Below are 27,982 nucleotides of genomic sequence, written 5' to 3'. Positions count from 1 at the left end.
GGCTGGGGACGTCGTGGCTCCCTGTGACCCCTGGTGTCCCCTGTGACCCCTGTGACCCCTGGTGTCCCCTGTGACCCCCTGGTGTCCCCGGTGTCCCCAGGGCCAGCGGTGGCACGTGGGGGGCGAGTCCTTCGGCCGCCCCTGGCAGGCCGGGGACGTCGTGGGCTGCCTCATCGACCTGGGCGAGTGCCACATGAGCTTCACCCTCAACGGGGAGGTGCTCATCGGGGACGGCGGCTCCGAGGTGGCCTTCAGGGACTTCGAGGTGGCCGATGGTGAGGGGGGGCCCAGACTGGGGGTCCCCGGCCTTGGTGACACCCCCCCAGGCTGGGGGAGGAGGGGGGGGTTTGAAGCTGGGGTGGGAGAGGAGGAGGAGTGGGTCTGGGGGCTTCAGAAATGGGTCTGGGGGTACCAGGGATGGGTCTGGGGGCTCCAGGGATGGGTCTGGGGGCTCTGGGGTGGGTCTGGGGGCTCTGGAGTGGGTCTGGGGGCTCTGGGGTGGGTCTGAAGGTACCAGGAATGTGTCTGGGGGCACCAGGAATGCATCTGGGGGATCCAGGGATGGGTCTGGGGTGGGTCTGGGGGCTCTGGGCTGGGTCTGGGGTCTCAATCCTGATCCCCCCCGTGCCCCCCAGGCTTTGTGCCCGTGTGCAGCCTGGGGCTGGGCCAGGAGGGCCACCTGAACCTGGGCCAGGACGTGGGGCTGGGGGCTCAGGGATGGTTCTGGGGGCTCTGGGCTGGGTCTGGGGGCTCGGTGCTGACCCCCCCCCGTGCCCCCCAGGCTTCGTGCCCGTGTGCAGCCTGGGGCTGGGCCAGGAGGGCCACCTGAACCTGGGCCAGGACGTGGGCACGCTGCGCTACTTCGGCATCTGCGGCCTGCAGGAGGGCTACGAGCCCTTCGCCATCAACATGAAACGGCCCATCGCCCTCTGGTTCAGCCACAGCCTGCCCCAGTTCATCCCCGTGCCCCCCGAGCACCCCCAGCTCGAGGTGAGGGGGGTCCCTGGGGGGGTTTGGGGTCCCCATCGCCCTCTGGTTCAGCCACAGCCTGCCCCAGTTCATCCCCGTGCCCCCCGAGCACCCCCAGCTCGAGGTGAGGGGGGGTTCCTGGGGGGGTTTGGGGTCCCTGGGGGGGTTTGGGGTGTCAAGGGAGTCCCTGAAAGTCCCCAAGTGTCCCCAGATGGTGTGACACCCATCCCTGGTGTGTGACACCCATCCCTGGGGGGTTCCCCATCCCTGAGTGCCCCCAAAACAGGATGAAGTGTCCCCAAAACCGGGTCCCACCCATCCCTGGGGGGTTCCCCGTCTTTGAGTGTCCCCAAAGCCATGTATAGTGTCCCCAAAACAAGTTGAAGTGTCCCAAAACAGGGTGAAGTGTCCCCAAAACAGGGTGAAATGTCCCCAAAACAGGGTGAAATGTCCCCAAAACAGGGTGAAGTGTCCCAAAATGAGGTGAAATATCCCCAAAACGGGATGAAGTGCCCCCAAAATGGGATGAAGTACCCCCAAAACTGGGTGAAATGTCCCCAAAACGAGGTGAAATGTCCCCAAAACAGGGTGAAGTGTCCCCAAAATGGGATGAAGTGCCCCCAAAACAGGGTGAAGTCACCCCAAAACAGGGTGAAATGCCCCCAAAGCGATGTGTAGTGTCCCCAAAACAGGGTGAAGTGTCCCAAAACAGGGTGAAATGCCCCCAAAACAGGTTGAAATGCCCCCAAAACAATGTATGGTGTCCCCAAAACAATGTGAAGTGTCCCCAAAATGGGATGAAGTACCCCCAAAACTGGGTGAAATGTCCCCAAAACTGGGTGAAATGTCCCCAAAACGGGATGAAGTGCCCCCAAAATGGGATGAAATACCCCCAAAACTGGGTGAAGTGCCCCCAAAGCGATGTGTAGTGTCCCCAAAACAGGGTGAAGTCACCCCAAAACAGGGTGAAGTGTCCCCAAACAGGGTGAAATGTCCCCAAAACAATGTGAAGTATCCCAAAACAGGGTGAAATGCCCCCAAAACAGGGTGAAATGCCCCCAAAACGCGATGAGGCGCCCCCAAACCCGTGTCCCCCCCTCCCCGCCTCCCCCGCTCCGTGCCCCAGGTGCCACCCGCGGTGCCACCCGCGCTGTGCCCCGCAGGTGACGCGCCTGGACGGCACGGTGGACGCCCCGCCGTGCCTGCGGCTGTCGCACCGCAGCTCCGGGACCCCCGCGGCGCCCCCCGAGCTGCTGTTCCTGCGCCTCAGCCTCCCGGTGCAGTTCCACGCCACCTTCCGCTGCACGCCCGGCGCCACGCCGCTGCCCCAGGCGCCCCCCCCGGAGCCCCCCGAGGATGTCGCCGCCGAGCCCCTGTCCGAGTTCGAGCGGCTGCGGCGCTCGGCCGGGCCCCGCAGCGCCGAGGGGGACGAGGCCGCCGAGAAGGGACCCCCGGGGGCGGCCCCCGGAGCGGCCCCCCGGGAGCTGCCCCGCGGCGAGAACGAGAAGGACGCGACCACCGAGAAGAGCAAGACCCGGAGGGGGTGGGTGGGGCGGGGGGCGGCGGGAGGGGGTGGGACCCATCCCTGGGGGGTCCCCGATATTCCTGAGGGGCAGCAAAAGGGGGTGACACCCATCCCTGGGGGTCCCCAAACCCTGAGGGTCCCCATAAGGGGGTGACACCCATTCCTGGAGTGTCCCCTGTCCTTGAGGGTCCCCAAAAGGGGGTGACACTCATCCCTGGGGGGGTCCTCAGTCCTTGAGCGTCCCCAAAGGGGGCGACACTCATCCCTGGGGGGTCTCTAGTCCTTGAGGGTCCCCAAAAGGGGGTGACACCCATCCCTGGGGGGTCCCCGATCCCTGAGGGTCTCCATAAGGGGGTGACACCCATCCCTGGGGGGGTCTCTAGTCCTTGAGGGTCCCCAAAAGGGGGTGACACCCATTCCTGGGGGGTCCCCAATATTCCTGAGGGTCCCCAAAGGGGGCGACACCCATCCCTGGGGGGTCTCTAGTCCTTGAGGGTCCCCAAAAGGGGGTGACACCCATCCCTGGGGGGTCTCTAGTCCTTGAGGGTCCCCAAAAGGGGGTGACACCCATCCCTGGGGGGTCCCCGATCCCTGAGGGTCCCCATAAGGGGGTGACACCCATCCCTGGGGGGTCCCCGATCCCTGAGGGTCCCCAAAAGGGGGTGACACCCATCCTTGGGGGGTCCCCGATCCCTGAGGGTCCCCAAAAGGGGGTGACACCCATCCCTGGGGGGTCCCCGATCCCTGAGGGTCCCCAAAAGGGGGTGACACCCATCCCTGGGGGGTCCCCGATCCCTGAGGGTCCCCATAAGGGGGTGACACCCATCTCTGGAGTGTCCCCTGTCCTTGAGGGTCCCCATAAGGGGGTGACACCCATCCCTGGGGGGGTCTCTAGTCCTTGAGAGTCCCCAAAAGGGGGTGACACCCATCCCTGGGGGGGTCTCTAGTCCTTGAGGGTCCCCAGAAGGGGGTGACACCCATTCCTGGGGGGTCCCCAATAACCCTGAGGGTCCCCATGAGGGGGTGACACCCATCCCTGGGGGGGTCTCTGAGTGTCCCCAGTCTGGCAGCTAAGGGGCGTTGTTGGGGGTTCCCTGGGTGTTGGGGGTTCCCTGGGGGTCCCTGAGGGTCCCCAGAGCGGGGTGACCCCCCCGGTGCCCCCCAGGTTCCTGTTCAAGGGCAGGAAGACCCCGTTCACGCCACCCCCCGCGCCCCCCCCGGTGCCCCGGCTGGAGGAGGACGTGGTGCCCGACGAGCGCGACGACCCCGAGGTCATCATGAACACCACCACGGTATGGACCCCAAAAACACCCTAAAACTACCCCAAAACCACCCCAAAACCCCAAACCCCAAGGTCATCATGAACACCACCACGGTATGGACCCCAAAAACCCAAAAACACCCCAAAAACACCACAAAACCCCAAAACCCCAAACCCCGAGGGCATCATGAACACCACCACGGTATGGATCCCTGAGACCCCCCCAAAACACTCTGTTCCCATGTCCCTGTCCCTGTCTCTATCACCTGTCCCTGTGGCTGTCCCTGACGCTGTCCCCGTGTCCCTGTCCCTGTGTCCCCTGTCCCTGTGTCTGTCCCTGACGCTGTCCCCATGTCCCTGACGCTGTCCCTTGTCCCCAGTACTACTGCTCGGTGCGGCTGTTTGCGGGGCAGGAGCCGGGCAGTGCCTGGGTGGGCTGGGTCACCTGTCCCTGTCCCCGTGTCCCCTGTCCCTGTCCCTGTGTCCCTGTGTCCCTGTCCCTGTCCCCGTGTCCCTGTCCCCGTGTCCCTGTCCCTGTGGCTGTCCCTGACGCTGTCCCTTGTCCCCAGTACTGCTACTCGGTGCGGCTGTTCGCGGGGCAGGAGCCGGGCAGTGCCTGGGTGGGCTGGGTCACCTGTCCCTGTCCCCGTGTCCCCTGTCCCTGTGGCTGTCCCTGATGCTGTCCCTGTGTCCCTGACGCTGTCCCTTGTCCCCAGTACTACGACTAAGTGCGGCTGTTTGTGGGGCAGTGCCTGGGTGGGCTGGGTCACCTGTCCCTGTCCCTGTGTCTGTCCCTGTCCCAGTGTCCCTGTCCCTGACGCTGTCCCTTGTCCCCAGTACTACTACTCAGTGTGGCTGTTCGCGGGCCAGGAGCCGGGCAGTGCCTGGGTGGGCTGGGTCACCTGTCCCTGTCCCCGTGTCCCCTGTCCCTGTCCCCGTGTCCCCGTGTCCCCTGTCCCCGTGTCCCCTGTCCCTGTGTCTGTCCCTGACGCTGTCCCTTGTCCCCAGTACTACTACTCGGTGCGGCTGTTCGCGGGCCAGGAGCCGGGCAGTGCCTGGGTGGGCTGGGTCACCTGTCCCTGTCCCCGTGTCCCCTGTCCCTGTCCCTGTGTCCCTGTCTCTGTCCCCGTGTCCCCTGTCCCTGTGACCGTCCCCGTGTCCCTGATGCTGTCCCCATGTCCCTTGTCCCCAGTACTACTACTCGGTGCGGCTGTTTGCGGGGCAGTGCCTGGGTGGGCTGGGTCACCTGTCCCTGTCCCCGTGTCCCTGTCCCTGTGTCCTTGTCCCTGTCCCCGTGTCCCTGTCCCTGTGGCTGTCCCTGACGCTGTCCCCATGTCCCTGACGCTGTCCCTTGTCCCCAGTACTACTACTCGGTGCGGCTGTTCGCGGGGCAGGAGCCGGGCAGTGCCTGGGTGGGCTGGGTCACCTGTCCCTGTCCCCGTGTCCCCTGTCCCTGTCCCCGTGTCCCCGTGTCCCCTGTCCCCGTGTCCCCTGTCCCTGTGTCTGTCCCTGACGCTGTCCCTTGTCCCCAGTACTACTACTCGGTGCGGCTGTTCGCGGGGCAGGAGCCGGGCAGTGCCTGGGTGGGCTGGGTCACCTGTCCCTGTCCCCGTGTCCCCTGTCCCTGTCCCCGTGTCCCCGTGTCCCCTGTCCCCGTGTCCCCTGTCCCTGTGTCTGTCCCTGACGCTGTCCCTTGTCCCCAGTACTACTACTCGGTGCGGCTGTTCGCGGGGCAGGAGCCGGGCAGTGCCTGGGTGGGCTGGGTCACCTGTCCCTGTCCCCGTGTCCCTGTCCTCGTGTCCCTGTCCCCATGTCCCTGTCCCCGTGTCCCTGTCCCTGTGTCCCTGACGCTGTCCCTTGTCCCCAGTACTACTACTCGGTGCGGCTGTTCGCGGGCCAGGAGCCGGGCAGTGCCTGGGTGGGCTGGGTCACCTGTCCCTGTCCCCGTGTCCCCTGTCCCTGTCCCTGTGTCCCTGTCTCTGTCCCCGTGTCCCCTGTCCCTGTGACCGTCCCCGTGTCCCTGATGCTGTCCCCATGTCCCTTGTCCCCAGTACTACTACTCGGTGCGGCTGTTTGCGGGGCAGTGCCTGGGTGGGCTGGGTCACCTGTCCCTGTCCCCGTGTCCCTGTCCCTGTGTCCTTGTCCCTGTCCCCGTGTCCCTGTCCCTGTGGCTGTCCCTGACGCTGTCCCCATGTCCCTGACGCTGTCCCTTGTCCCCAGTACTACTACTCGGTGCGGCTGTTCGCGGGGCAGGAGCCGGGCAGTGCCTGGGTGGGCTGGGTCACCTGTCCCTGTCCCCGTGTCCCCTGTCCCTGTCCCCGTGTCCCCGTGTCCCCTGTCCCCGTGTCCCCTGTCCCTGTGTCTGTCCCTGACGCTGTCCCTTGTCCCCAGTACTACTACTCGGTGCGGCTGTTCGCGGGGCAGGAGCCGGGCAGTGCCTGGGTGGGCTGGGTCACCTGTCCCTGTCCCCGTGTCCCTGTCCTCGTGTCCCTGTCCCCATGTCCCTGTCCCCGTGTCCCTGTCCCTGTGTCCCTGACGCTGTCCCTTGTCCCCAGTACTACTACTCGGTGCGGCTGTTCGCGGGCCAGGAGCCGGGCAGTGCCTGGGTGGGCTGGGTCACCTGTCCCTGTCCCCGTGTCCCCTGTCCCTGTCCCCGTGTCCCCTGTCCCCGTGTCCCCGTGTCCCCTGTCCCCTTGTCCCCTGTCCCTGTGTCTGTCCCTGACGCTGTCCCTTGTCCCCAGTACTACTACTCGGTGCGGCTGTTCGCGGGCCAGGAGCCGGGCAGTGCCTGGGTGGGCTGGGTCACCCCCCACTTCCACCAGCACGACCCCGACTTCGAGCTGAGCCGCGTGCGCAGCGTCACCGTCACCATGGGCGATGACCGCGGCAACGTGCACGACAGGTACCCCTCGGGGGCACCCCAAAGGGACCCAAAAGGGACCCCAAAAGGGACCCCAGAGAGACTCCAAAAGGGACCCCTAAATAGGATCCCAAAAGGACCCTAAATGGGACCCCAAAAGGGACCCCTAAACGGGATCCCTAAATGGGACCCCAAAGAGACCCCAAAGAGACCCCAAAAGGGACTCCTGAATGGGATCCCTAAATGGGATCCCTAACAGGACCCCAAATGGGACCCTAAATTGGACCCCCAAATGGGACCCCAAAGAGGTCCTAAAATGGGACCCCAAATGGGACAACTGCCCCATGGTCTGGGGGTATTTTGGGGGTCTCACCCCCTTTTTCTCCCCCAGCATCAAGTGCAGCAACTTGGTCTGCTGTTAAATAGGGGAGGGGTCCATAGTCTGGGGGGTATTTTGGGGGGGTCTTTGGGGGTCTCACCCCCTTTTTCTCCCCCAGCATCAAGCGCAGCAACTGCCCCATGGTGTGGGGGTTAAACAGGGGAGGGGTCCACGGTCTGGGGGGTATTTTGGGGGTCTTACTCTCTTTTTTCCCCCCAGCATCAAGTGCAGCAAGTGCCCCATGGTTTGGAGGGTATTTTGGGGGGGTTTGGGGGTCTCATCCCCTTTTTTCCCCCCAGCATCAAGCGCAGCAAGTGCCCCATGATCTGGGGGTATTTTGGGGGGGCTTTGGGGTCTCACCCCCTTTTTTCCCCCCAGCATCAAGCGTAGCAAGTGCCCCATGATCTGGGGGTATTTTGGGGGGGCTTTGGGGTCTCACCCCCTTTTTCCCCCCAGCATCAAGCGCAGCAACTGCTACATGGTGTGGGGGGGGGAGTTTGCGACCCCCACCCAGCAGGCCCGGGTGTCCCACACTGACCTGGTCATCGGCTGCCTGGTGGACCTGGCCACGGGGCTCATGACCTTCACAGCCAACGGCAAAGAGATCAACACCTTCTTCCAGGTGAGCTGGGACCCCTCCCCTGACCCCGCCCAGCCGGGGTCTGGGGGTCCCAGCCCGCCCCGGGGGTCTCACGGCAGCGCCGTCCCCGCAGGTGGAGCCCAACACCAAACTGTTCCCGGCGGTGTTCGTGCAGCCCACCACCCAAAACGTGCTGCAGTTCGAGCTGGGCAAGCTCAAGGTGAGGACTGGGACCCCCACCAGGTGGGTGGTGGGGTATGAGACCCCCCAAAATCCCCAGGTCAGCATGAACACAACCACCACAGTATGAGACCCCTGAGACTCCCCCAAAATCCCCAGGTCAGCATGAACACAACCACCACAGTATGAGACCCCTGAGACTCCCCCCAAAACCCTGAGGTCATCATGAACACCAGCACGTACAGAACCCCTGAGAGCCCCCAAAACACCCTAAGACCCCCCAAATCCCCAGGTCATCATGAACACCACTATGGTACAGGACCCCTGAAACCCCCCCTAAACCTCCCAAACCCCCAGGTCATCATGAACACCACTACATACAGAACCCCTGAGACCCCCCCCTAAACCTCCCAAATCCCCAGGTCATCATGAACACCACCACATACAGAACCCCTGAAACCCCCCAAAACCCCCTGAGATCACCCCTACACCCCTACACCCCCCAAAGCCTCAGGTCATCATGAACACCACCACATACAGAACCCCTGAAACCCCCCAAAACCCCCTGAGATCACCCCTACACCCCTACACCCCCCAAAGCCTCAGGTCATCATGAACACCACCACATACAGAACGCTGAGACCCCTCCAAAACCCACAAAATTCCCAGATCATCATGAACACCAGCACATACAGAACCCCTGAGAGCCCCCAGAACACCCCAAACCCTCAGGTCATCATGAACACCACCACATACAGAACCCCTGACACCCCCAAAACCCAAATCCCCCCAAAACCCCGAGGTCATCACTGGGTGTGGGCAGGGACTGGAGGACAACCGGGAGCCCTGGTGAGGTGATGAAGGCGCTGTGAGGCACAAGGAGGGCTCGGGGCAGATCTTCGGGGTCTGCAGGGCGCCCCACGAGGAGCTCGGTGCCGGGGGTCCCCCTGACGCCCCCGTGTCCCCCCCAGAACATCATGCCCATCTCGGCGGCCATGTTCAGCAGCGAGCGGCAGAACCCGGCGCCGCAGTGCCCGCCGCGGCTGGTGATCCAGCAGCTGACCCCGGTCACCTGGAGCCGCATGCCCACCGAGTACCTGGCCGTGGAGAGCGCCCGGCTGGGCGAGCGCCAGGGCTGGGCCGTGGAGTGCTCCGAGCCCCTGCAGATGATGGCCCTGCACATCCCCGAGGAGGACAGGTGGGGACACCTGGGACACCCAAGGCACCCCCAGGGAGACCCCCAGGGACACCCGGGGACACCCCCAGGGACACTCAGGGACACCCCCAGGGACACCCAGGGCACCCAGGGACACCCAGGGCACCCCCAGGGACACCCAGGGCACCCAGGGACACCCAGGGCACCCCCAGGGACACCCAGGGGACACCCCCAGGGACACCCGGGGCACCCCCAGGGACACCCAGGGACACCCAGGGCACCCCCAGGGACACCCAAGGCACCCCCAGGGAGACCCCCAGGGACACCCAGGGACACCCCCAGGGACACCCAGGGACAACTAGGGCACCCCCAGGGACACCCAGGGCGCCCCCAGCCTCGTGGGGTCCTGTCCCACGGGGTCCCAGCCCCAGGAGAGCTTGGGGTCTCACCCCAAAAGTGTCATCCCCAGGAGATCGTGGGTCCCATCCCAAAAGTCACAGTCTCAGGAGAGCTTGGGGTCTCACCCTAGAAGTCCCATCCCCAGAAGAACTTGGGGTTTCATCCCCAGTAGACCTTGTGATCTCATCCCCAAAAGGCCTTGGGGTCTCACCCCAAAAGTCCCATCTCCAGTATAAATTGGGGTTTCATCCCCAGGAGACTTTGGGGTCTCACCCCAAAAGTCCCATCTCCGGTAGACCTTGGGGTTTCATCCTCAGGAGACTTTGGGGTCTCACCCCAAAAGTGTCATCCCCAGGAGATCGTGGGGTCCCATCCCAAAAGTCACAGTCTCAGGAGAGCTTGGGGTCCCCATCCCAGGGGTCCCATCCCCAGGAGACCTTGGGGTCCCATCCCAGGGGTCCCTCCCCTGACCCCCATTTCCCACCCCTCAGGGGTCCCACCCCAACACCCCCATTCCCTGTGCCCCCATGTCCCCCACCCCGAGCCCCCATTCCCTGTCCCCCCAGGGGTCCCACCCCAAGCCCTCCATTCCCTTCGCCCCCATGTCCCTCACCCTGAGCCCCCAATTCCCTGTCCTGCTACGGGTCCCACCCCATATCCCCCCATTCCCTGTCTCCCCAGGGGTCCCACCCCAAGCCCCCATTCCCTGTCCTGCTACAGGTCCCACCCCATATCCCCCCATTCCCTTCGCCCCCATGTCCCCCACCCCATATCCCCCCATTCCCAGTCCCCCCAGGAGTCCCACCCCATATCCCCCCATTCCCAGTCCCCCCAGGGATCCCACCCCATATCCCCCCATTCCCCACCCCCCAGGGGTCCCCTCCGCGTGCCCCCCACCCAGACCCCCCTCTCCCCTCAGGTGCATCGACATCCTGGAGCTGTGGGAGCGCGAGGAGCTGCTGCAGTTCCAGTGCCACACGCTGCGGCTCTACTGCGCCGTGTGCGCGCTGGGCAACAACCGCGTGGCGCACGCCCTCTGCAGCCACGTGGACCAGGCCCAGCTGCTCTTCGCCATCGAGACCCCCGAGCTGCCGGGACCCCTGCGGGCCGGCTACTACGACCTGCTGCTGGCCATGCACCTGGACGCGGCGCAGCGCGCCCGCTCCTCCATGAGCGCCGAGTTCATCGTGCCCATCACCGAGGCCACGCGCTCCATCGCGCTCTTCCCCGACGGCGGGCGCTGCCCGGGACCCCCGGGCGTGGGGCCCAGCGCCTGCCTGAGACCCCAGCCCCATTTCTCGGAGCCCTGCTTCATCCGGGCGGCGGGCGGCGGCGGGCGGGCGCCGCTCAGCCCGGCCATCCCGCTGGACGAGCTGGGAGCCAAGGCCATGCGCATGCTGGCCGAGGCGGTGGCCGGAGGGGGTCCCCACGCCCGGGACCCCGTGGGGGGCAGCGTGGAGTTCCAGTTGGTGCCCGTGCTCAAGCTGGTGTCGGCGCTGCTGGCCGTGGGAGCGCTGGGGGACAGCGACGTGCGGCGCGTGCTCCGCATGATCGAGCCCCGCGTCTTCGGCGAGGCGCGGCGCGAGGAAGGGCAGCAGCAGGAGGAGCAGGAGGAGGAGGAGGAGGAGGAGGGGGTGAAGGCCATCGAGGCTGGCGAGGAAGAGGAGGGGGAGGATGAGGAGGCGAGGAGGAAGAAGGCCGTGGAGGCTGGAGAGCTGGAGGAGGAGGAGGAGGAAGAGGAGGAGGAGGTGAGGAGGAGGAAGGCCATCGAGGCTGGAGAGCTGCAGGAGGAGGAGGAGGATGAGGAGGAGGCCAGGAGGACGAAGGCCATTGAGGCCGGGGAGGTGCAGGAGGAGGAAGAGGAGGAGGAGAAGGAGGAAGAGCTGGAGGAGGGGCTGCTGCAGATGAAGCTGCCGGAGTCGGTGAAGCTGCAGGTGAGGGAGGGCGCGGGGGTGGGGGCTGTGTCCCCTCGCTGTCCCCTCTCTGTGTCCACCTCATGTCCCCTCCCTGGGCTCTCCTCCCCGGTGTCCTTGTCCCCTCCCCAGCGATGTCCTGGGGTCCCCATCCCCATCCCCATGGTGTCCCCAATGTCCCTCATCTCCCCAGTTCCCCTACATCCCTGATGCCCCTGATGTCCCTGACATGTCCCCAATGCCCCAATGTCCCTGATGTCCCCGTGTCCCCGCAGATGTGCCACCTGCTGCAGCACCTGTGCAAGCAGGAGCTGCAGCACCGTGTGGAGGTCCCTGTGTCCCCAATGTCCCCGTGTCCCCAGTGCCCCCAATGTCCCCATGTCCCCAATGCCCCAATGTCCCTGATGTCCCCGATGTCCCTGTGTCCCCGCAGATGTGCCACCTGCTGCAGCACCTGTGTGAGCAGGAGCTGCAGCACCGCGTGGAGGTCCCTGTGTCCCCAATGTCCCCATGTCCCTGATGTCCCCATGTCCCCAATGCCCCAATATCCCTGATGTCCCCGTGTCCCCGCAGATGTGCCACCTGCTGCAGCACCTGTGCGAGCGGGAGCTGCAGCACCGCGTGGAGGTCCCTGTGTCCCCAATGTCCCCGTGTCCCCGATGTCCCTGATGTCCCCGTGTCCCCGCAGATGTGCCACCTGCTGCAGCACCTGTGCGAGCGGGAGCTGCAGCACCGTGTCGAGGCCATCGTGGCCTTCTCGGAGCGCCACGTGCAGCGGCTGCAGCGGGACCAGCGGCGCCGCTACGGGCGCCTGATGCGGGCTCTGACCATGTCGGCCGCAGAGACCGCGCGGCGCACCCGCGAGTTCCGCTCGCCCCCGCAGGAGCAGGTGGGGACAGCGCGGGGACAGCGGGGATAGAGTGGGGATAGGATGGGCACAGAGCGGGGATAGAGGGGGGACAGGGCGGGGATAGAGTGGGGACAGCGCGGGGACAGAGCGGGGACAGAGCGGGGATAGGATGGGCACAGAGGGGGGACAGAGCGGGGATAGAGAGGGGATAGAACGGGGACAGAGCAGGGATAGAGTGGGAACAGAGCGGGGACAGCACGGGGACAGAGCGGGGATAGAGTGGGGAGAAAATGGGGATAGAGGGGGGACAGAGTGGGTATAGAATGGGGACAGAGTGGGGACAGAATGGGGACAGGGCGGGGACAGTGTGGGGACAGCATGGGGACAGAGCAGGGACAGGGCGGGGATAGAGCAGGGATAGAGGGGGGACAGGGCAGGGATAGAATGGGGACAGAGTGGGGACAGAGGGGGACAGGGCAGGGATAGAATGGGGACAGAGTGGGGACAGAGGGGGACAGGGCAGGGATAGAATGGGGACAGAGTGGGGACAGAGCGGGGATAGAGTGGGGATGGAGGGGGGATAGAGGGGGGACAGAGCAGGGTTTGAATGGGGACAGAGTGGGGATAGAGGAGGGACAGAGGGGGGACACTGAAGGGACACAGTGGGGACACTGTGGGGACAGCATGGAGACACCCCTGGGGACATGGCCTTGGCTGGGATGTGGGGACACAGGGACACGTGAGGGAACTGTGGGAACAGGGGAATTTGAGGACAGCGTGTGGGGACATGGGGACATGTGGGGCACACAGGGATGGTCCTGTGACCTGCTGTCCCCCTGTGTCCCCCGTGTCCCCCCATGTCCCCCCGTGTCCCCAGATCAACATGCTGATGCAGTACAAGGGAGGGGCTGAGGATGAGGAGTGTCCCGTGCCTGGGGACATCCGGGACGAGCTGCTGGACTTCCACAATGACCTGCTGGCCCACTGCGGTGAGGGGGGGACAGGGACACCCCCTGGCCTTGGGGACACCCCCTGAGGTGTAGGGATAACCCCCTGGGCTTGGGGACACCCCCTGGGCATGGGGACACCTCCCTGGGGTGTGAGGACAATGCCCTAGGGTGTGGGGACACCCCATGGGGCATGGGGACACCCTCTGGGCTTGGGGACACCCCCCTGGGTTTGGGGACACCCCCTGGGCTTGGGGACACCCTCTGGGGTATGGGGACCCCTCTGGGTTTGGGGACACCCCCAGGGGAGCTGGGATCTCCCCGGTGGAACTGGGACCCCCATTGTGGGACCCCAGAGACCCCCGGGAGCGCAGGGACTCCACCCAGGGACCCTGAGACCCCTCTTGGGGACATGGGGACACAGGGACACCCCTGTGACCCCCCCCACCGTGTCCCCCAGGCGTGGAGCTGACGGAGGAGGAAGAGGAGGAGGAGGAGGAGACCTCGCTGCGGCAGCGGCTGCTGGGGCTGGTGCAGAAGGTGGTGGGGGTCCGGGGACCCCCCAAGGAGGAGGAGACCCCCCCTGAGGAGCCCCCGGTGCCCAGTGAGGAGGGGACAGCGGGGTGGGGACAGGGACACTCAGCCGTGTCCGGGACATGGCCAAGGGGGCATTGGGGTGGCACACGAGGTGTCCCCAAGGAGTTGGCCAGGGTGTCACCAAGGTGACACACGAGGTGTCCCCAAAGAGCTGGTCAGGGTGTTACCAAGGTGACACACGAGGTGTCCCCAAGGAGTTGGTCAGGGTGTCCTCGAGGTGACACACGAGGTGTCCCCAAAGAGCTGGTCAGGGTGTCCTCAAGGTGCCAACCAAGATGTCACCAAGACACAGCCAAATTGTCCCCAAGGTGCCAACCAAGATGTCCCTAAAAAATTGGCCAAACTGTGCCCAAGGTGCTGGCCAAGATGTCCCCAAGGTGGCGGCGCTGCAGGAGCTGATCTGGCAGACCATGGGCACAGAAGTCACTGTGTCCCCATTGTCCCCAGTGTCCCCAGTGTCCCTGATATCCCTGATGTCCCCAATGTCCCCAATGTCCCCGTTGTCCCCAGGCACGCTGCAGGAGCTGATCTCGCCGACCATGGTGCACTGGGCGCAGGAGTCACTGTGCCCCCAATGTCCCCGATACCCCCAATGTCCCCGATGTCCCCAATGTCCCCAATGTCCCCGATACCCCCAATGTCCCCAATGTCCCCGTTGTCCCCAGGCACGCTGCAGGAGCTGATCTCGCAGACCATGGTGCACTGGGCTCAGGAGTCACTGTGTCCCCAATGTCCCCACTGTCCCCGATACCCCCAATGTCCCCAATACCCCCAGTGTCCCCAATGTCCCCGTTGTCCCCATCCCCAGGCACGCTGCAGGAGCTGATCTCGCAGACCATGGTGCACTGGGCGCAGGAGTCACTGTGCCCCCAATGTCCCCGATACCCCCAATGTCCCCAATGTCCCCGTTGTCCCCAGGCACGCTGCAGGAGCTGATCTCGCAGACCATGGTGCACTGGGCGCAGGAGTCACTGTGTCCCCAGTGTCCCCAATGTCCCCGATACCCCCAATGTCCCCAATGTCCCCACTGTCCCTGTCCCCAGGCACGCTGCAGGAGCTGATCTCGCAGACCATGGTGCACTGGGCGCAGGAGTCACTGTGTCCCCAGTGTCCCCAATGTCCCCGATACCCCCAATGTCCCCAATGTCCCCGTTGTCCCCATCCCCAGGCACGCTGCAGGAGCTGATCTCGCAGACCATGGTGCACTGGGCGCAGGAGTCACTGTGTCCCCAATGTCCCCGATACCCCCAATGTCCCCGATGTCCCCGATGTCCCCAATGTCCCCAATGTCCCCGTTGTCCCCAGGCACGCTGCAGGAGCTGATCTCGCAGACCATGGTGCACTGGGCGCAGGAGTCACTGTGTCCCCAATGTCCCTGATATCCCCGATACCCCCAATGTCCCCGATGTCCCCAATGTCCCCGATACCCCCAATGTCCCCAATGTCCCCGTTGTCCCCATCCCCAGGCACGCTGCAGGAGCTGATCTCGCAGACCATGGTGCACTGGGCGCAGGAGTCGTTCATCCAGAGCCCGGCGCTGGTGCGGGCCATGTTCAGCCTGCTGCACCGGCAGTACGACGCGCTGGGCGAGCTGGGCCGTGCCCTGCCCAAGGCCTACGCCATCAGCGCCACCTCGGTGCCCGACACCACGGCCCTGCTCGAGTGCCTGGGCCAGATCCGCTCGCTGCTCATCGTGCAGATGGGCCCCGAGGAGGAGAACCTCATGATCCAGAGCATCGGGTGCGTGCAGGCCTCTGGGTGCTCTGTGTCCCCCTGTGTCCTCCTTGTGTCCCCCTTTGTCCTCTCTGGGTCACTCTGTGTCACTCTGTGTCCTCCTTGTGTCCCCCTTTGTCCTCTCTGGGTCACCCTGTCTGCTCTCTGGGTCACCCTGTGTCCTCCTTGGGTCACCCTGTGTCACCCTGTGTCCTCTCTGGGTCACCCTGTGTCCTCCTTGGGTCACCCTGTGTCACCCTGTGTCCTCTCTGGGTCACCCTGTCTGCTCTCTGGGTCACCCTGTGTCCTCCTTGTGTCCTCCTTTGTCCTCTCGGGGTCACCCTGTGTCACCCTGTGTCCTCTCTGGGTCACCCTGTCTGCTCTCTGGGTCACTCTGTGTCCTCCTTGTGTCCTCCTTGTGTCCTCCTTGTGTCCTCTCTGGGTCACCCTGTGTCCCTTTGTCTTCCTCTGTGTCCTCTTTGGGTCACTCTGTGTCCCCCTGTGTCCTCTCTGGGTCACTCTGTGTCCTATCTGGGTCATGCTGTGTCCCTTTGTGTCCACCCTGTGTCACCCTGTGTCCTCTCTGTGTCACCCTGTGTCCTCTCTGTGTCACCCTGTGTCCCTTTGTGTCCCTCCGTGTCCTCTCTGGGTCACCCTGTGTCCTCCTTGTGTCCTCTTTTGTTCTCTTTGGGTCACCCAGTGTCCCTTTGTGTCCCCCTGTGTCCTCTTTGGGTCACCCTGTGTCCATTTGTGTCCTACTTCTGTCCTCCCTGTGTTCTCATGTCCTCCTGTGTCCCATTGTGTCCTCTCTGTGTCCCCCTGTGTCCTCTCTGGGTCACCCTGTGTCCCCCTGTGTCACCCTGTGTCCCCATCCAGGCACCCCCAGTCCCTATCCAGCACCCTGAGAACCCCCTGAGCACCTCAAATGCTCCCCCAGATTTGCTCCTGAACACCCCATAACCCCCTCAAACTCCCCAAATCTTCCCCTGAGGGCCCCATAACCCCCCCCCGAGCCCCCCAAATGTGTGACCCCCCCTCCCGTGCCCCCCCAGGAACATCATGAACAACAAGGTGTTCTACCAGCACCCCAACCTGATGCGGGCTCTGGGCATGCACGAGACCGTGATGCAGGTGATGGTCAGCGTGCTGGGCGGCGGCGAGTCCAAGGTGAGCCCCCCCCCACCCCCGGGTGCCCCCCCAGGGACCCCCCGGGGCTCCCCTGACCCCCCGGTGCCCCCCAGGAGATCCGCTTCCCCAAGATGGTGACCAACTGCTGCCGCTTCCTCTGCTACTTCTGCCGCATCAGCCGCCAGAACCAGCGCTCCATGTTCGACCACCTGGGCTACCTGCTGGAGAACAGCGGCATCGGCCTGGGTGAGACCCCCTGGGGACCCCTGGGACCACCCCCCGTGTCCCCTGGGACCCCCCCGTGTCCCCAGTGCCACCCCCGTGTCCCCAGAGCCACCCCCATCCCCACCCAGCCACTCCCTGTCCTGTCCCTGTCACCCCCACCTGGGCTACCTGCTGGAGAACAGCGGCATCGGCCTGGGTGAGACCCCCTGGGGACCCCTGGGACCACCCCCCGTGTCCCCAGAGCCCCCCCCGTGTCCCCAGTGCCACCCCCATCCCCACCCCGCCACCCCGCCACCCCCTGTCCCCTCCCTGCCACCCCCACCTGGATTCCCACCACCCCCTGCCACCCCTCCTTGTCACCTCTATCCCCTCCAGTCACCTTGGGGGTCCTTTAGGACACCTTGAGGGGGGGATCTCTGCCCCCCACTCTATCCCCCGGTGTCCCCTGACCTCTCTGTCCCTGTGTCCCCAATGCCACCTTGAGCGGGGGTCTCTATCCCTGGTGTCCCTTGACCTCTCTGTCCCTGTTGTCCCCTGACCTCCCTGTCCCTGTTGTCCCCTGACCTCGCTGTCCCTGTGTCCCCAAGCACACCTTGAGGGGGGTCTCTGTCCCCGGTGTCCCCTGACCTCGCTGTCCCTGTTGTCCCCAAGGCATGCAGGGCTCCACCCCCCTGGACGTGGCGGCCGCCTCCGTCATCGACAACAACGAGCTGGCGCTGGCCCTCAAGGAGCAGGACCTGGAGAAGGTGGGGACAGCCCCGTGTCCCCCCGTGTCACCCCCGTGTCCCCTGTGCCCTGTGTCCCCACACCTGTGCCCAGGTGGTGACGAACCTGCGAGCTGCAGAGCTGCCCCATGCTGCTGTACCCCAAAACCCTTTGTGTCACCATGTCCCTCTGTGTCACCATGTCCTTCTTTGTCACCCATGTCCCCTGTGTCCCTTGTGTCCCCTGGTGTCCCCTGGTGTCCCCTGGTGTCCCTGTGTCCCCTGGGCAGGTGGTGACGTACCTGGCGAGCTGTGGCCTGCAGAGCTGCCCCATGCTGCTGTACCCCAAAACCCTCTGTGTCCCTTGTGTCACCCATGTCCCCCGTGTCCCCTGATGTCCCCTGTGTCCCCTGATGTCCCTGTGTCCCCTGGGCAGGTGGTGACGTACCTGGCGAGCTGTGGCCTGCAGAGCTGCCCCATGCTGCTGGCCAAGGGCTACCCCGACATCGGCTGGAACCCCTGCGGGGGTGAGAAGTACCTGGACTTCCTGCGCTTCGCCGTCTTCGTCAACGGTGAGACACCCCAGGTGTCCCCAGGTGTCCCCAGGTGTCCCTCAGGTGTCCCTCAGGTGTCCCCAGGTCCCCTCAAGGGGGGTCCCTGTGTCACCCCGTGCCCCTCATGGCAGCACTACCTGGACTTCCTGTGCTTTGCCATCTTTGCCACTGGTGAGAGACCCCCAGGTGTCCCCCAGGTGTCCCTCAGGTGTCTCTCGGGTGTCCCTCAGGTGTCCCTGTGTCCCCTGCTGTGGGTTTGTGTTTTGGGGGTCCCTTTTAGGGATGCTTGTGAGTTTTGGGGTCCTGTTCCCATAGGGAGAGCAAGGAGGAGAACCCAGTTTGAGGTTCCCAATTGGGTTCTCCAGGACTCCCTGATTTTAGGGGGTTTTTGGGGTTCCCTGTTTTAGGGATTCCCTGTTTTAGGGTTTTTAGGGTTCCCTGTTTTATTGGGTTTTGGGGTTCCCTGTTTTAGGGCGTTTTGAGGTTCCCTGTTTTAGGGGGTTTTTGGGTTTGTTTTTTGGGAATTCTGGGGTGTCCCTCTGATTTTGGGGTGGGGTTCCCCAGGGGAGAGCGTGGAGGAGAACGCCAACGTGGTGGTGCGGCTGCTGATCCGGCGTCCCGAGTGCTTCGGGCCGGCGCTGCGGGGCGAGGGCGGCAGCGGGCTGCTGGCCGCCATCCAGGACGCCCTGAGCATCGCCCAGGACCCGGCACGGGACGGGCCCAGCGGCCGCAGGGAGAGGAGGCCGTGAGCACTGGGAGTGGGATCGGGATTGGGATCGGGATTGGGATTGGGATTGGGATTGGGATTGGGAATGGAATGGGGACCCTGCACGGGACGGGCCCAGCGGCCGCAGGGAGAGGAGGCCGTGAGCACCGGAGTGGGATTGGGAATGGGATGGGAATGGGGTTGGAATGGGATTGGGATTGGGAATGGGGTTGGAATGGGATTGGGATTGGGATTGGAAATGGGATTGGGATTGGGATTGGAATGGGGACCCGGCACGGGACGGGCCCAGCGGCCGCAGGGAGAGGAGGCCGTGAGCACAAGAGTGGGATCGGGATCGGGATTGGGATTGGGGTTGGGGTTGGGTGGGACTGGAATGGGAGTGGGAATGGGATTGGGAATGGAAATTGAAATGGGATTGGGAATGGGATTGGGATTGGGAATGGAAATGGAGAAGGGATTGGGAAAGGCTGGGAATGGAAATGGAGAAGGGATTGGGAAAGGCTAGGAATGGAAATGGGATTGGGATTGGGTTGAATTGGAAATGGGATTTGGAATGGGATCAGGAATGGGGTTGGGGTGAGGATGATGATGAGGATGAGGATAGGGGTGAGACATCCATGATGAGAAGTGAAGTGAGGATGAAGACAGGACGGAGCGGGCATCAAGCCATGAACGGAACAGGGATGAAGATGGGCTGGAATGGGTTGGGATGAAGATGACAATACTGGGATAGCCTGGGGGGACCCAAGGGTGACCCCCTGACCCCCCTGACCCCCCAGGTTCGGGCCCGAGGAGCCCCCCGAGGAGAACCGGGTGCACCTGGGCCACGCCATCATGTCCTTCTACGCCGCCCTCATCGACCTGCTGGGCCGCTGCGCCCCCGAGATGCACGTACGGACCGGGGAGCTTGGGGGGGCTCAGGGGGGTCCTGGGGGGGCCGGGACTCGGGGTGTGACCCCCCCCCGTGTGACCCCCACAGCTGATCCAGGCGGGGAAGGGCGAGGCCCTGCGGATCCGGGCCATCCTGCGCTCGCTCGTCCCGCTCGAGGACCTGGTGGGGATCATCAGCCTCCCCCTGCAGATCCCGGCGCTGGGAAAAGGTGGGGAGGGGTCCCCAGACCTGGGGGGGGGGGTTCACCCCAAAATGTGGGGATCCTCAGCCTCCCCCTGCAGATCCCGGCCCTGGGAAAAGGTGGGGAGGGGTCCCCAGACCTGGGGGGGGACACCCCAAAATGTGGGGATCATCAGCCTCCCCCTGCAGATCCGGGCCCTGGGAAAAGGTGGGGAGGGGTCTCCAAACCTGGGGAGGGTCACTGGGATGGGAGGCACCCCAAAATGTGGGGACTGGGGTGGGGGTCATCAGCCTTGAGGGCTGTTTGGGGAGTTTTGGGGTGCCCTGAGTTTTGGGGTCCTCCAGATGGGAACGTGGTGGAGCCCCCCATGGCCACCAGTGGGGCTGGGGGGCTTTGGGGACACCAGGATTTGGGGAGATTCCTGGCTGTTTTAAGGTTTGGGGAGTTTTGGGGTGCCCTGAGTTTTGGGGTCCTGCAGATTGGAACAGGGTGGAGCCCCCCATGGCCACCAGCAGAGTTGGGGGGCTTTGGGGACACCAGGATTTGGGGGGATTCCTGGCTGCTTTAGGGTTTGAGGAGTTTTGGGGTGCCAGGAGTTTTGGGGTCCCACAGATGGGAACATGGTGGAGGCCCGTATGGCCGCCAGCTGGTTCGGGGGGCTCTGGTACACTAGGATTTGGGGGGATTCCCGGCTGTTTTAGGGTTTGGGGAGTTTTGGGGTGCCCTGAGTTTTGGGGTCCCGCAGATGGGAACGTGGTGGAGCCCCGTATGGCCGCCAGCTTCGTCCCTGAGCACAAGGCGCCCATGGTGCTGTTCCTGGACCGCGTTTATGGGGTGCAGAACCAGGAGTTCCTGCTCCACGTGCTGGAAGTGGGGTTCCTGCCCGACATGCGTGCGGCCGCCTCGCTGGACACGGTGAGGGGCACCCCAAAACCCTCCGGGGCTCCCCAAAACTCCCTACAGGGTCCCTTGGACATGCAGCAGGGGCCTCGGGTCAGCCCTGTTCCCTCCTGTGGGGTGGGTGTGGGGTCCCCCAAATCTCCCTTATGGGATGGGTGTGGGGTCCCCCAAATGTCCCCTATGGGGTGGGTGTGGGGTCCCCAAAATCTCTCCTATGAGATGGATTTGGGGTCAGCCCAATCTTCCCTATTTGACCCCCTAACTTTCCATATGGGATGGATTTGGGGTCACCCCAATCTACCCTATTTGACCCCCCAAATCTCAGCTATGAGATGGATTTGGGGTCACCCCAATCTTCCCTGTTTGACCCCCCAAATCTTCCATATGGGATGGATTTGGGATCACCCCAATCTTCCCTGTTTGACCCCCCAAATCTCCCCTTTGGTATGGATTTGGGGTCACCCCAATCTTCCGTGTTTGACCCCCCAAATCTCCCCCACGGACGGATCCCCAAACTCCCCCTATGGGACACCTCTGCCCCCGTGTCCCCACGTCCCCTCAGGGTTTGTCCCCCCTCACTGTGACCCCGCCGTGTCCCCCCAGGCGACGTTCAGCACGACGGAGATGGCGCTGGCGCTGAACCGGTACCTGTGCCTGGCGGTGATGCCGCTCATCACCAAGTGCGCGCCGCTCTTCGCGGGCACCGAGCACCGCGCCATCATGGTGGACTCCATGCTGCACACCATCTACCGCCTGTCGCGCGGCCGCGCCCTCACCAAGGCCCAGCGTGACGCCATCGAGGAGTGCCTCATGGCCCTCTGCAGGTGGGACCCTGAATCGGGCCCCAAAATGGCACCGTGCCCCCCCGTGGGTCTGCATCTGTCCCCAAAATCAACCCAACTCTCATGGGGAACCCAACTGCCATGGTAAACCCAACTGCCATGGTCAACTCAACTGCCATGGTCAGTCCAACTGTCATGGGGAACCCAACCATCATGGACAACCCAACTCTCATGGCCAACCCAAATCCCCAGTCAACCCAACTTTCATGGCCAACTCAACTTTCATGGCCAACCCAACCCCCATGGTCAATCCAACTCTCATGGCCAACCCAACCGCCATGGTCAACTCAACCGCCATGGTCAACTCAACTGCCATGGTCAACCCAAATCCCAGTCAACCCAACTCTCATGGCCAACCCAAACCCCCAGTCAACCCAACTTTCATGGCCAACCCAACCCCCATGGTCAACCCAACTCTCATGGCCAACCCAAACCCTGGTCAACCCAACTTTCATGGCCAACCCAACTTTCATGGCCAACCCAACCCCCATAGTCAACCCAACTCTCATGGCCAACCCAACTGCCATGGCCAACCCAACTTTCATGGCCAACCCAACCACCATGGTCAGCTTAACTGCCATGGTCAACCCAACCACCATGGTCAACTTAACTGCCATGGTCAACCCAACCCTCATGGTCAACCCAACCTCATGGTCAACCCATCCACCATGGCCAACTCAACCCTCAAGGTCAACCCCACCCTCTTGGTCAACCCAACCCTCATGGTCAACCCATCCACCATGGCCAACTCAACCCTCAAGGTCAACCCAACCCTCTTGGTCAACTCAACTGCCACAGTCAACCCAATCCCACGGCCGTGTCCCTCCCCAAGGCCCAGCATGACCCCGCCAAGTGTCTCGCGGTGGTTTCAGGTGAACCCCAGACCCCCCGACCCCCCTGACCCCCCATTTTCCCCCCAGGTACATCCGCCCCTCGATGCTGCAGCACCTCCTGCGCCGCCTCGTCTTCGACGTCCCCATCCTCAACGAGTTCGCCAAAATGCCCCTCAAGGTGAGCCCCGGGGGGGTCCCTGCGCTTGTCCCCGCGCCCTGTCCCCCCCAGAGTGACCGCCCGTGTCCCCCCAGCTGCTGACCAACCACTACGAGCGCTGCTGGAGGTACTACTGCCTGCCCAGCGGCTGGCCCAACATGGGCGTCAGCTCCGAGGAGGAGCTGCACCTCACCAGGAAGCTCTTCTGGGGCATCTTCGACTCCCTGGCGCACAAGGTGGGGTCACGGCGGGGTGACACACCTCGGGGACACACCTGGGGACACACCCTGGGGACACACCCTGGGGGACACACCTTGGGGTGACACACCTCAGGGACACACCTTGGGGACACACCCTGGGGACACGCCTGGGTGTGGCGGTGGTGGGAACGTGGGAATGGGGGTAAGGGGGATGTGGAGAGGTTGGGGTGGGGGCCGATGAGGATGTGGGGACAGTGGGGACATTGGGGACATCGGGACATGGAGCTGGGGGTGATGGGGACATGGGAATGGAGATGGTGGGAACATGGGGATGGTGGCACTGGGAACATGGGGATGGTGGCACTGGGAACATGGACATGGGGGTGGTGGCCCTGCTGCCACAGGGCTGGTGGCATTGGTGCCACAGGGATGATGACACTGGGGGAACTGGGGCTGGTGACTGTGGTGACACTGGTGCCACAGGGCTGGTGACACTGGGGAAACCAGGGCTGGTGGCACTGGTGGCCATGGGGCTGGTGGCACTGGTGGCACTGGTGGCACTGGTTCCACAAGGCTGGTGGCACTGGTGGCCATGGGGCTGGTGGCACTGGTGACACCGGTGTCCCCGTGTCCCCGCAGAAGTTCGAGGCCGAGCTCTACAAGCTGGCCATGCCGTGCCTCTGCGCCATCGCCGGCGCGCTCCCGCCCGACTACGTGGACGCCAGCTACTCGTCCCGCACCGAGAAGAAGGCCTCGGTGGACGCCGAGGGCAACTTCGACCCCAAACCCGTGGAGACCCTCAAGTAGGGCTCCTGCAGACCCCCCCTCTGCCAGCATGAGCCCCCCACCCCATCTGTGCTCATGGAGAGCCCCCAACCCCAGCCAGATCCTCACAGAGAGCCCCCAGCCCCGTCTGTGCTCATGGAGAGCCCCCAACCCCAGCCAGATCCTCATGGAGACCCCCAACCCTGTCTGTGCTTGTGGAGACCCCAACCCCATCCAGATCCTCATGGACACCCCCAACCCCATCCAGATCCTCATGGAGAGCCCCAACCCTGTCTGTGCTTGTGGAGACCCCAACCCCATCCAGATCCTCATGGACACCCCCAACCCCATCCAGATCCTCATGGAGACCCCCAACCCCATCCAGATCCTCATGGAGACCCCCAACCCCATCCAGATCCTCATGGACACCCCCAACCCCATCCAGATCCTCATGGAGACCCCCAACCCCATCCAGATCCTCATGGAGAGCCCCCAACCCCATCCAGATCCTCATGGAGACCCCCAACCCCATCCAGATCCTCATGGAGAGCCCCCCACCCCATCCAGATCCTCATGGAGAGCCCCCAACCTCTCCCAGACCCCCCAGCCCCCTCCAGACCCCCATGGGGTTCATCCATCCTCACCCCGGTGTCCCCCCCTGACCCCGGTGTCCCCCCGTGTCCCCCCAGTGTCATCATCCCCGAGAAGCTCGACGGTTTCATCAACAAATACGCCGAGTACACGCACGAGAAGTGGGCCTTCGACAAGGTGGGGACCCCTGGGACCCCCCGGGACCCCCCAGACCCCTGGGACACCCCCAGGACCCCCTCAGACCCCTGGGACACCCCCAGGACCCCCCCAGACCCCTGGGACACCCCCAGGGTCCCCTCTGAGCCCCCCCAAATCTGCACAACCCGAAGTTGCTCCAGCTCCATGGAGCACCCGGGACCCCCAACCCTTGGTGACCCCCAAATCTCCTCTGTCCCCCCCAAATCTCTGTTCCACCCCCAAATCTCCTCTGTCCCCCCCAAATCTTCTCTGTTTCCCCCAAATCTTCTCTGTTTCCCCCCCAAATCTCCTCTGTCCCCCCCAAATCTTCTCTGTTTCCCCCAAATCTTCTCTGTTTCCCCCCCAAATCTCCTCTGTCCCCCCCAGATCTCCTCTGTCCCCCCCAATCTCCTCTGTCCCCCAGCCCGGTGTCCCCAAGCCCCCCTGAGCGGTGTCCCCCCCCCAGATCCAGAACAACTGGACTTTTGGGGAGGCCGTGGATGAAGAAGCCAAAACCCACCCGATGCTGAGACCCTACAAAACCTTTTCTGAGAAGGTACCGCGGGACCCCCGGGGCGCCCCCAGATTTGGGGGGCACCCCCAGACCCGGGGGACACCCCCAAACCCAGGGGACACCCCCAGACCCAGGGGGACACCCCCAGACCCGGGAGGACACCCCCAGACCCAGAGAGACACCCCTAAACCCAGGGGGACACCCCCAGACCCAGGGGGACACCCCCAGACCCAGAGGGACAACTCAGACCCGGGGGACACCCCTAGACCCGGGGGACACCCCCAAACCCAATGGGACACCCTCAGACCTGGGGAGATGCCCTCAGACCCAGGGGGACACCCCCAGACCCGGGGGACACCCCCAGACCCAGAGGGACAACCCCAGACGCAGAGGGACAACCCAGACCCGGGGGACACCCCTAGACCCGGGGGACACCCCCAGACCCAAGATGACACCCCCAAACCTGGGGGACACCCCTAAACCCAGGGGGACACCCCCAGACCCAGGGGGACACCCACAGACCCAGAGGGACCCCCAAACCCAGGGGACACCCCCAGACCCAGAGGGACAACTCAGACCCGGGGGACACCCCTAGACCCGGGGGACACCCCCAAACCCAATGGGACACCCTCAGACCTGGGGGGATGCCCTCAGACCCAGGGGGACACCCCCAGACCCGGGGGACACCCCTAAACCCTAGGGGACACCCCCAGACCCAGGGGACACCCCCAGACCCAGGGGACACCCCCAGACCCAGAGGGACAACCCCAGACGCAGAGGGACAACCCAGACCCGGGGGACACCCCCAGACCCAGAGGGACACCCCCAGACCCAAGATGACACCCCCAAACCTGGGGGACACCCCTAGACCCAGGGGACACCCCCAGACCCCCCAGGACCAGGAGATCTCCTGGTGGCCACCAAGGCCACGCTGGGAGCCCCCAACCCCTTCCCTCCCTGTCCTCATGGACCCCTCCCCAAACCCCCTGGATTTTGGGGTGCCCCCTGACCCCAGGTGATTTTGGGGTTCCCCCTGACCCCTGGAGATTTTGGGGTGCCCCCTGACCCCTCCTGACCCCCCAGGACCAGGAGATCTCCTGGTGGCCACCAAGGCCACGCTGGGAGCCCCCAACCCCTTCCCTCCCCGTCCTCATGGACCCCTCCCCAAACCCCCTGGATTTTGGGGTGCCCCCTGACCCCCGGCGATTTTGGGGTTCCCCAGGACAAGGAGATTTACCGCTGGCCCATCAAGGAGTCCCTCAAGGCCATGCTGGCCTGGGAGTGGACGGTGGAGAAGGCGCGCGAGGGCGACGACGAGCGCGGCGAGAAGAAGAAAACGCGGAAAATCTCCCAGAACGCCCAGGTGGGACCCCAAAAACACCTGGGGGGCACCCCGAAACCACCTGGGGGGGGTGGCGGGCACCCCGAAATCACCTGGGGTTGGGGGGAACCCCAAAAACATCTGGGGGAGATTAGGGAAGGATAAGGGGTGTGGGGAACCCCAAAAATCAGCTGGGGGGAGGTGGGACCCCAAAAACACCTGGGGGGAGGTGGGACCCCAAAAACCCCGTGGGGGGTATCCCAAAAACACCTGGGGGGGTGGGGGGAACCCCAAAAACACCTGGGGGGCACCCCGAAACCACCTGGGGGGGATTAGGGAAGGATAAGGGGTGTGGGGAACCCCAAAAATCAGGTGGGGGGGGGGTGGGGGGAACCCCAAAAACACCTGGGGGGGATTAGGGAAGGATAAGGGGTGTGGGGAACCCCAAAAATCAGCTGGGGGGAGGTGGGACCCCAAAAACACCTGGGGGGGTGGGGGGCACCCCAAAAAAACCTAGGGGGGATTAGGGAGGGATAAGGGGTGTGGGGAACCCCAAAAATCACCTGGGGGGGTGGGGGGCACCCCGAAACCACTTGGGGGGAGATGGGACCCCAAAAACAGCGTGGGGGGGGGTGAGGGGCACCCCGAAATCACCTGGGAGGGGGATAAGGGGAGAGGGACACCCCAAAATCACCTGGGGGGAGGTGGGACCCCAAAAACAGCGCGGGGGAGGTGGGGGGCACCCCAAAATCACCTGGGGGGAGGTGGGACCCCAAAAACACCTGGGGGAGGTGGAGGGGGGGTCAGGGGTGTGGGGAACCCCAAAAACACCTCGGGTGGGGTAGGGGGAACCCCAAAATCATCCGGGGGGGGATAAGGGGTGGGGGGATCCCCAAAAACACCTGGGGGGAGTGAGAGGGGGTCAGGGGTGGGGGAAAGGGAGACCCCAAAACATCGGGGACCCCCTGACCCCCCCCATGTCCCCCCCAGGCCACCTACGACCCCTCCCACGGGTACAGCCCCCAGCCCGTGGACCTGAGCGGGGTCACCCTGTCCAGGGAGCTGCAGGTGAGGGGACGGGGGCACCCCAAAACCCCAAATATACCCCTAAATCCCCCAAATACCCCTAAAACCACCCCAAACCCCCCCTAAAACCACCCCAATTCCCCCCAAACCACCCCAAAACCCCCCTAATCCCCCCTAAAACCACCCCAAAACCCCAAATATACCCCTAAAAACCCCCAAATACCCCTAAAACCACCCCAATTCCCCCCAAATCCCCCCTAAAACCACCCCAAAACCCCCCAAATCCCCCCTAAAACCACCCCAATTCCCCCAAACCACTCCAAAACCCCCCAATCCACTCAAAAACCACCCTAATCCCCCCAAACCACCCCAAAACCCCCCAATCCACTCAAAAACCACCCCAAATCCCCCTAAATCCCCCCTAAAATCACCCCAAAACCCTCCTAAATCCCCCCAAATCCACCCAACCCTTCCTAAAATCCCCCCAAATCCCCCCAAAAACCACATCGAGTCCTCCCAAACACCCCCAAACCCCCCTAAAATCACCCCAAATCCCCCTAAAACCACCTCGAATCCCCCCAAATCCCCCCAACCCTTCCTAAAATCCCCCCAAACACACCCAAAAAACACCTCACATCCCCCCAAACACCCCCAAACCCCCCTGAAATTACCCCAAATGCCCCCAAAACCATCCTAAATCCCCCCAAATCCCCACAAACCCCCTAAAATCCCCCCTAAAAGCCCCCAAATCCCCCCAGGCCATGGCAGAGCAGTTGGCTGAGAACTACCACAACACCTGGGGCCGCAAGAAGAAGCTGGAGCTGGAGGCCAAGGGTGAGACCCCTCCCCAAATTGGGGGGGACACCAAGGGGACACCCCCAGGACACCCCTGGGACACCCCCAGGGGAGCTGGAGG

At 64.1% G+C, this 27,982-nt stretch overlaps 1 protein-coding gene across 1 annotated transcript in view; it reads left to right on the top strand.

Annotated features, from left to right (window-relative positions):
• RYR1 (ryanodine receptor 1) overlaps positions 1–27,982 on the top strand; it is an 82,158-nt gene that overhangs the window by 33,794 nt on the left and 20,382 nt on the right. The window contains 31 exon segments of the mRNA XM_064402145.1: positions 101–275; positions 782–990; positions 2,133–2,512; positions 3,660–3,786; positions 6,497–6,657; positions 7,451–7,616; positions 7,708–7,794; positions 8,726–8,952; positions 10,229–11,057; positions 11,163–11,243; positions 11,911–12,111; positions 12,950–13,061; positions 13,480–13,623; positions 15,083–15,356; positions 16,382–16,496; positions 16,571–16,703; positions 17,334–17,428; positions 17,823–17,958; positions 18,505–18,685; positions 19,447–19,558; positions 19,647–19,767; positions 20,486–20,655; positions 21,244–21,464; positions 22,403–22,493; positions 22,568–22,708; positions 23,312–23,475; positions 24,127–24,205; positions 24,672–24,761; positions 25,942–26,082; positions 27,031–27,108; positions 27,825–27,900. Coding sequence (XP_064258215.1) covers positions 101–275; positions 782–990; positions 2,133–2,512; positions 3,660–3,786; positions 6,497–6,657; positions 7,451–7,616; positions 7,708–7,794; positions 8,726–8,952; positions 10,229–11,057; positions 11,163–11,243; positions 11,911–12,111; positions 12,950–13,061; positions 13,480–13,623; positions 15,083–15,356; positions 16,382–16,496; positions 16,571–16,703; positions 17,334–17,428; positions 17,823–17,958; positions 18,505–18,685; positions 19,447–19,558; positions 19,647–19,767; positions 20,486–20,655; positions 21,244–21,464; positions 22,403–22,493; positions 22,568–22,708; positions 23,312–23,475; positions 24,127–24,205; positions 24,672–24,761; positions 25,942–26,082; positions 27,031–27,108; positions 27,825–27,900 — 5,317 coding nt within the window.

The sequence above is a fragment of the Passer domesticus genome, chromosome 35, assembly GCF_036417665.1.
Source record: "Passer domesticus isolate bPasDom1 chromosome 35, bPasDom1.hap1, whole genome shotgun sequence".
Classification (NCBI taxonomy): domain Eukaryota; kingdom Metazoa; phylum Chordata; class Aves; order Passeriformes; family Passeridae; genus Passer; species Passer domesticus.
The sequence above is the reverse complement of the archived record's forward strand: the minus strand, read 5'-3'. Positions and strand labels throughout refer to the sequence as shown.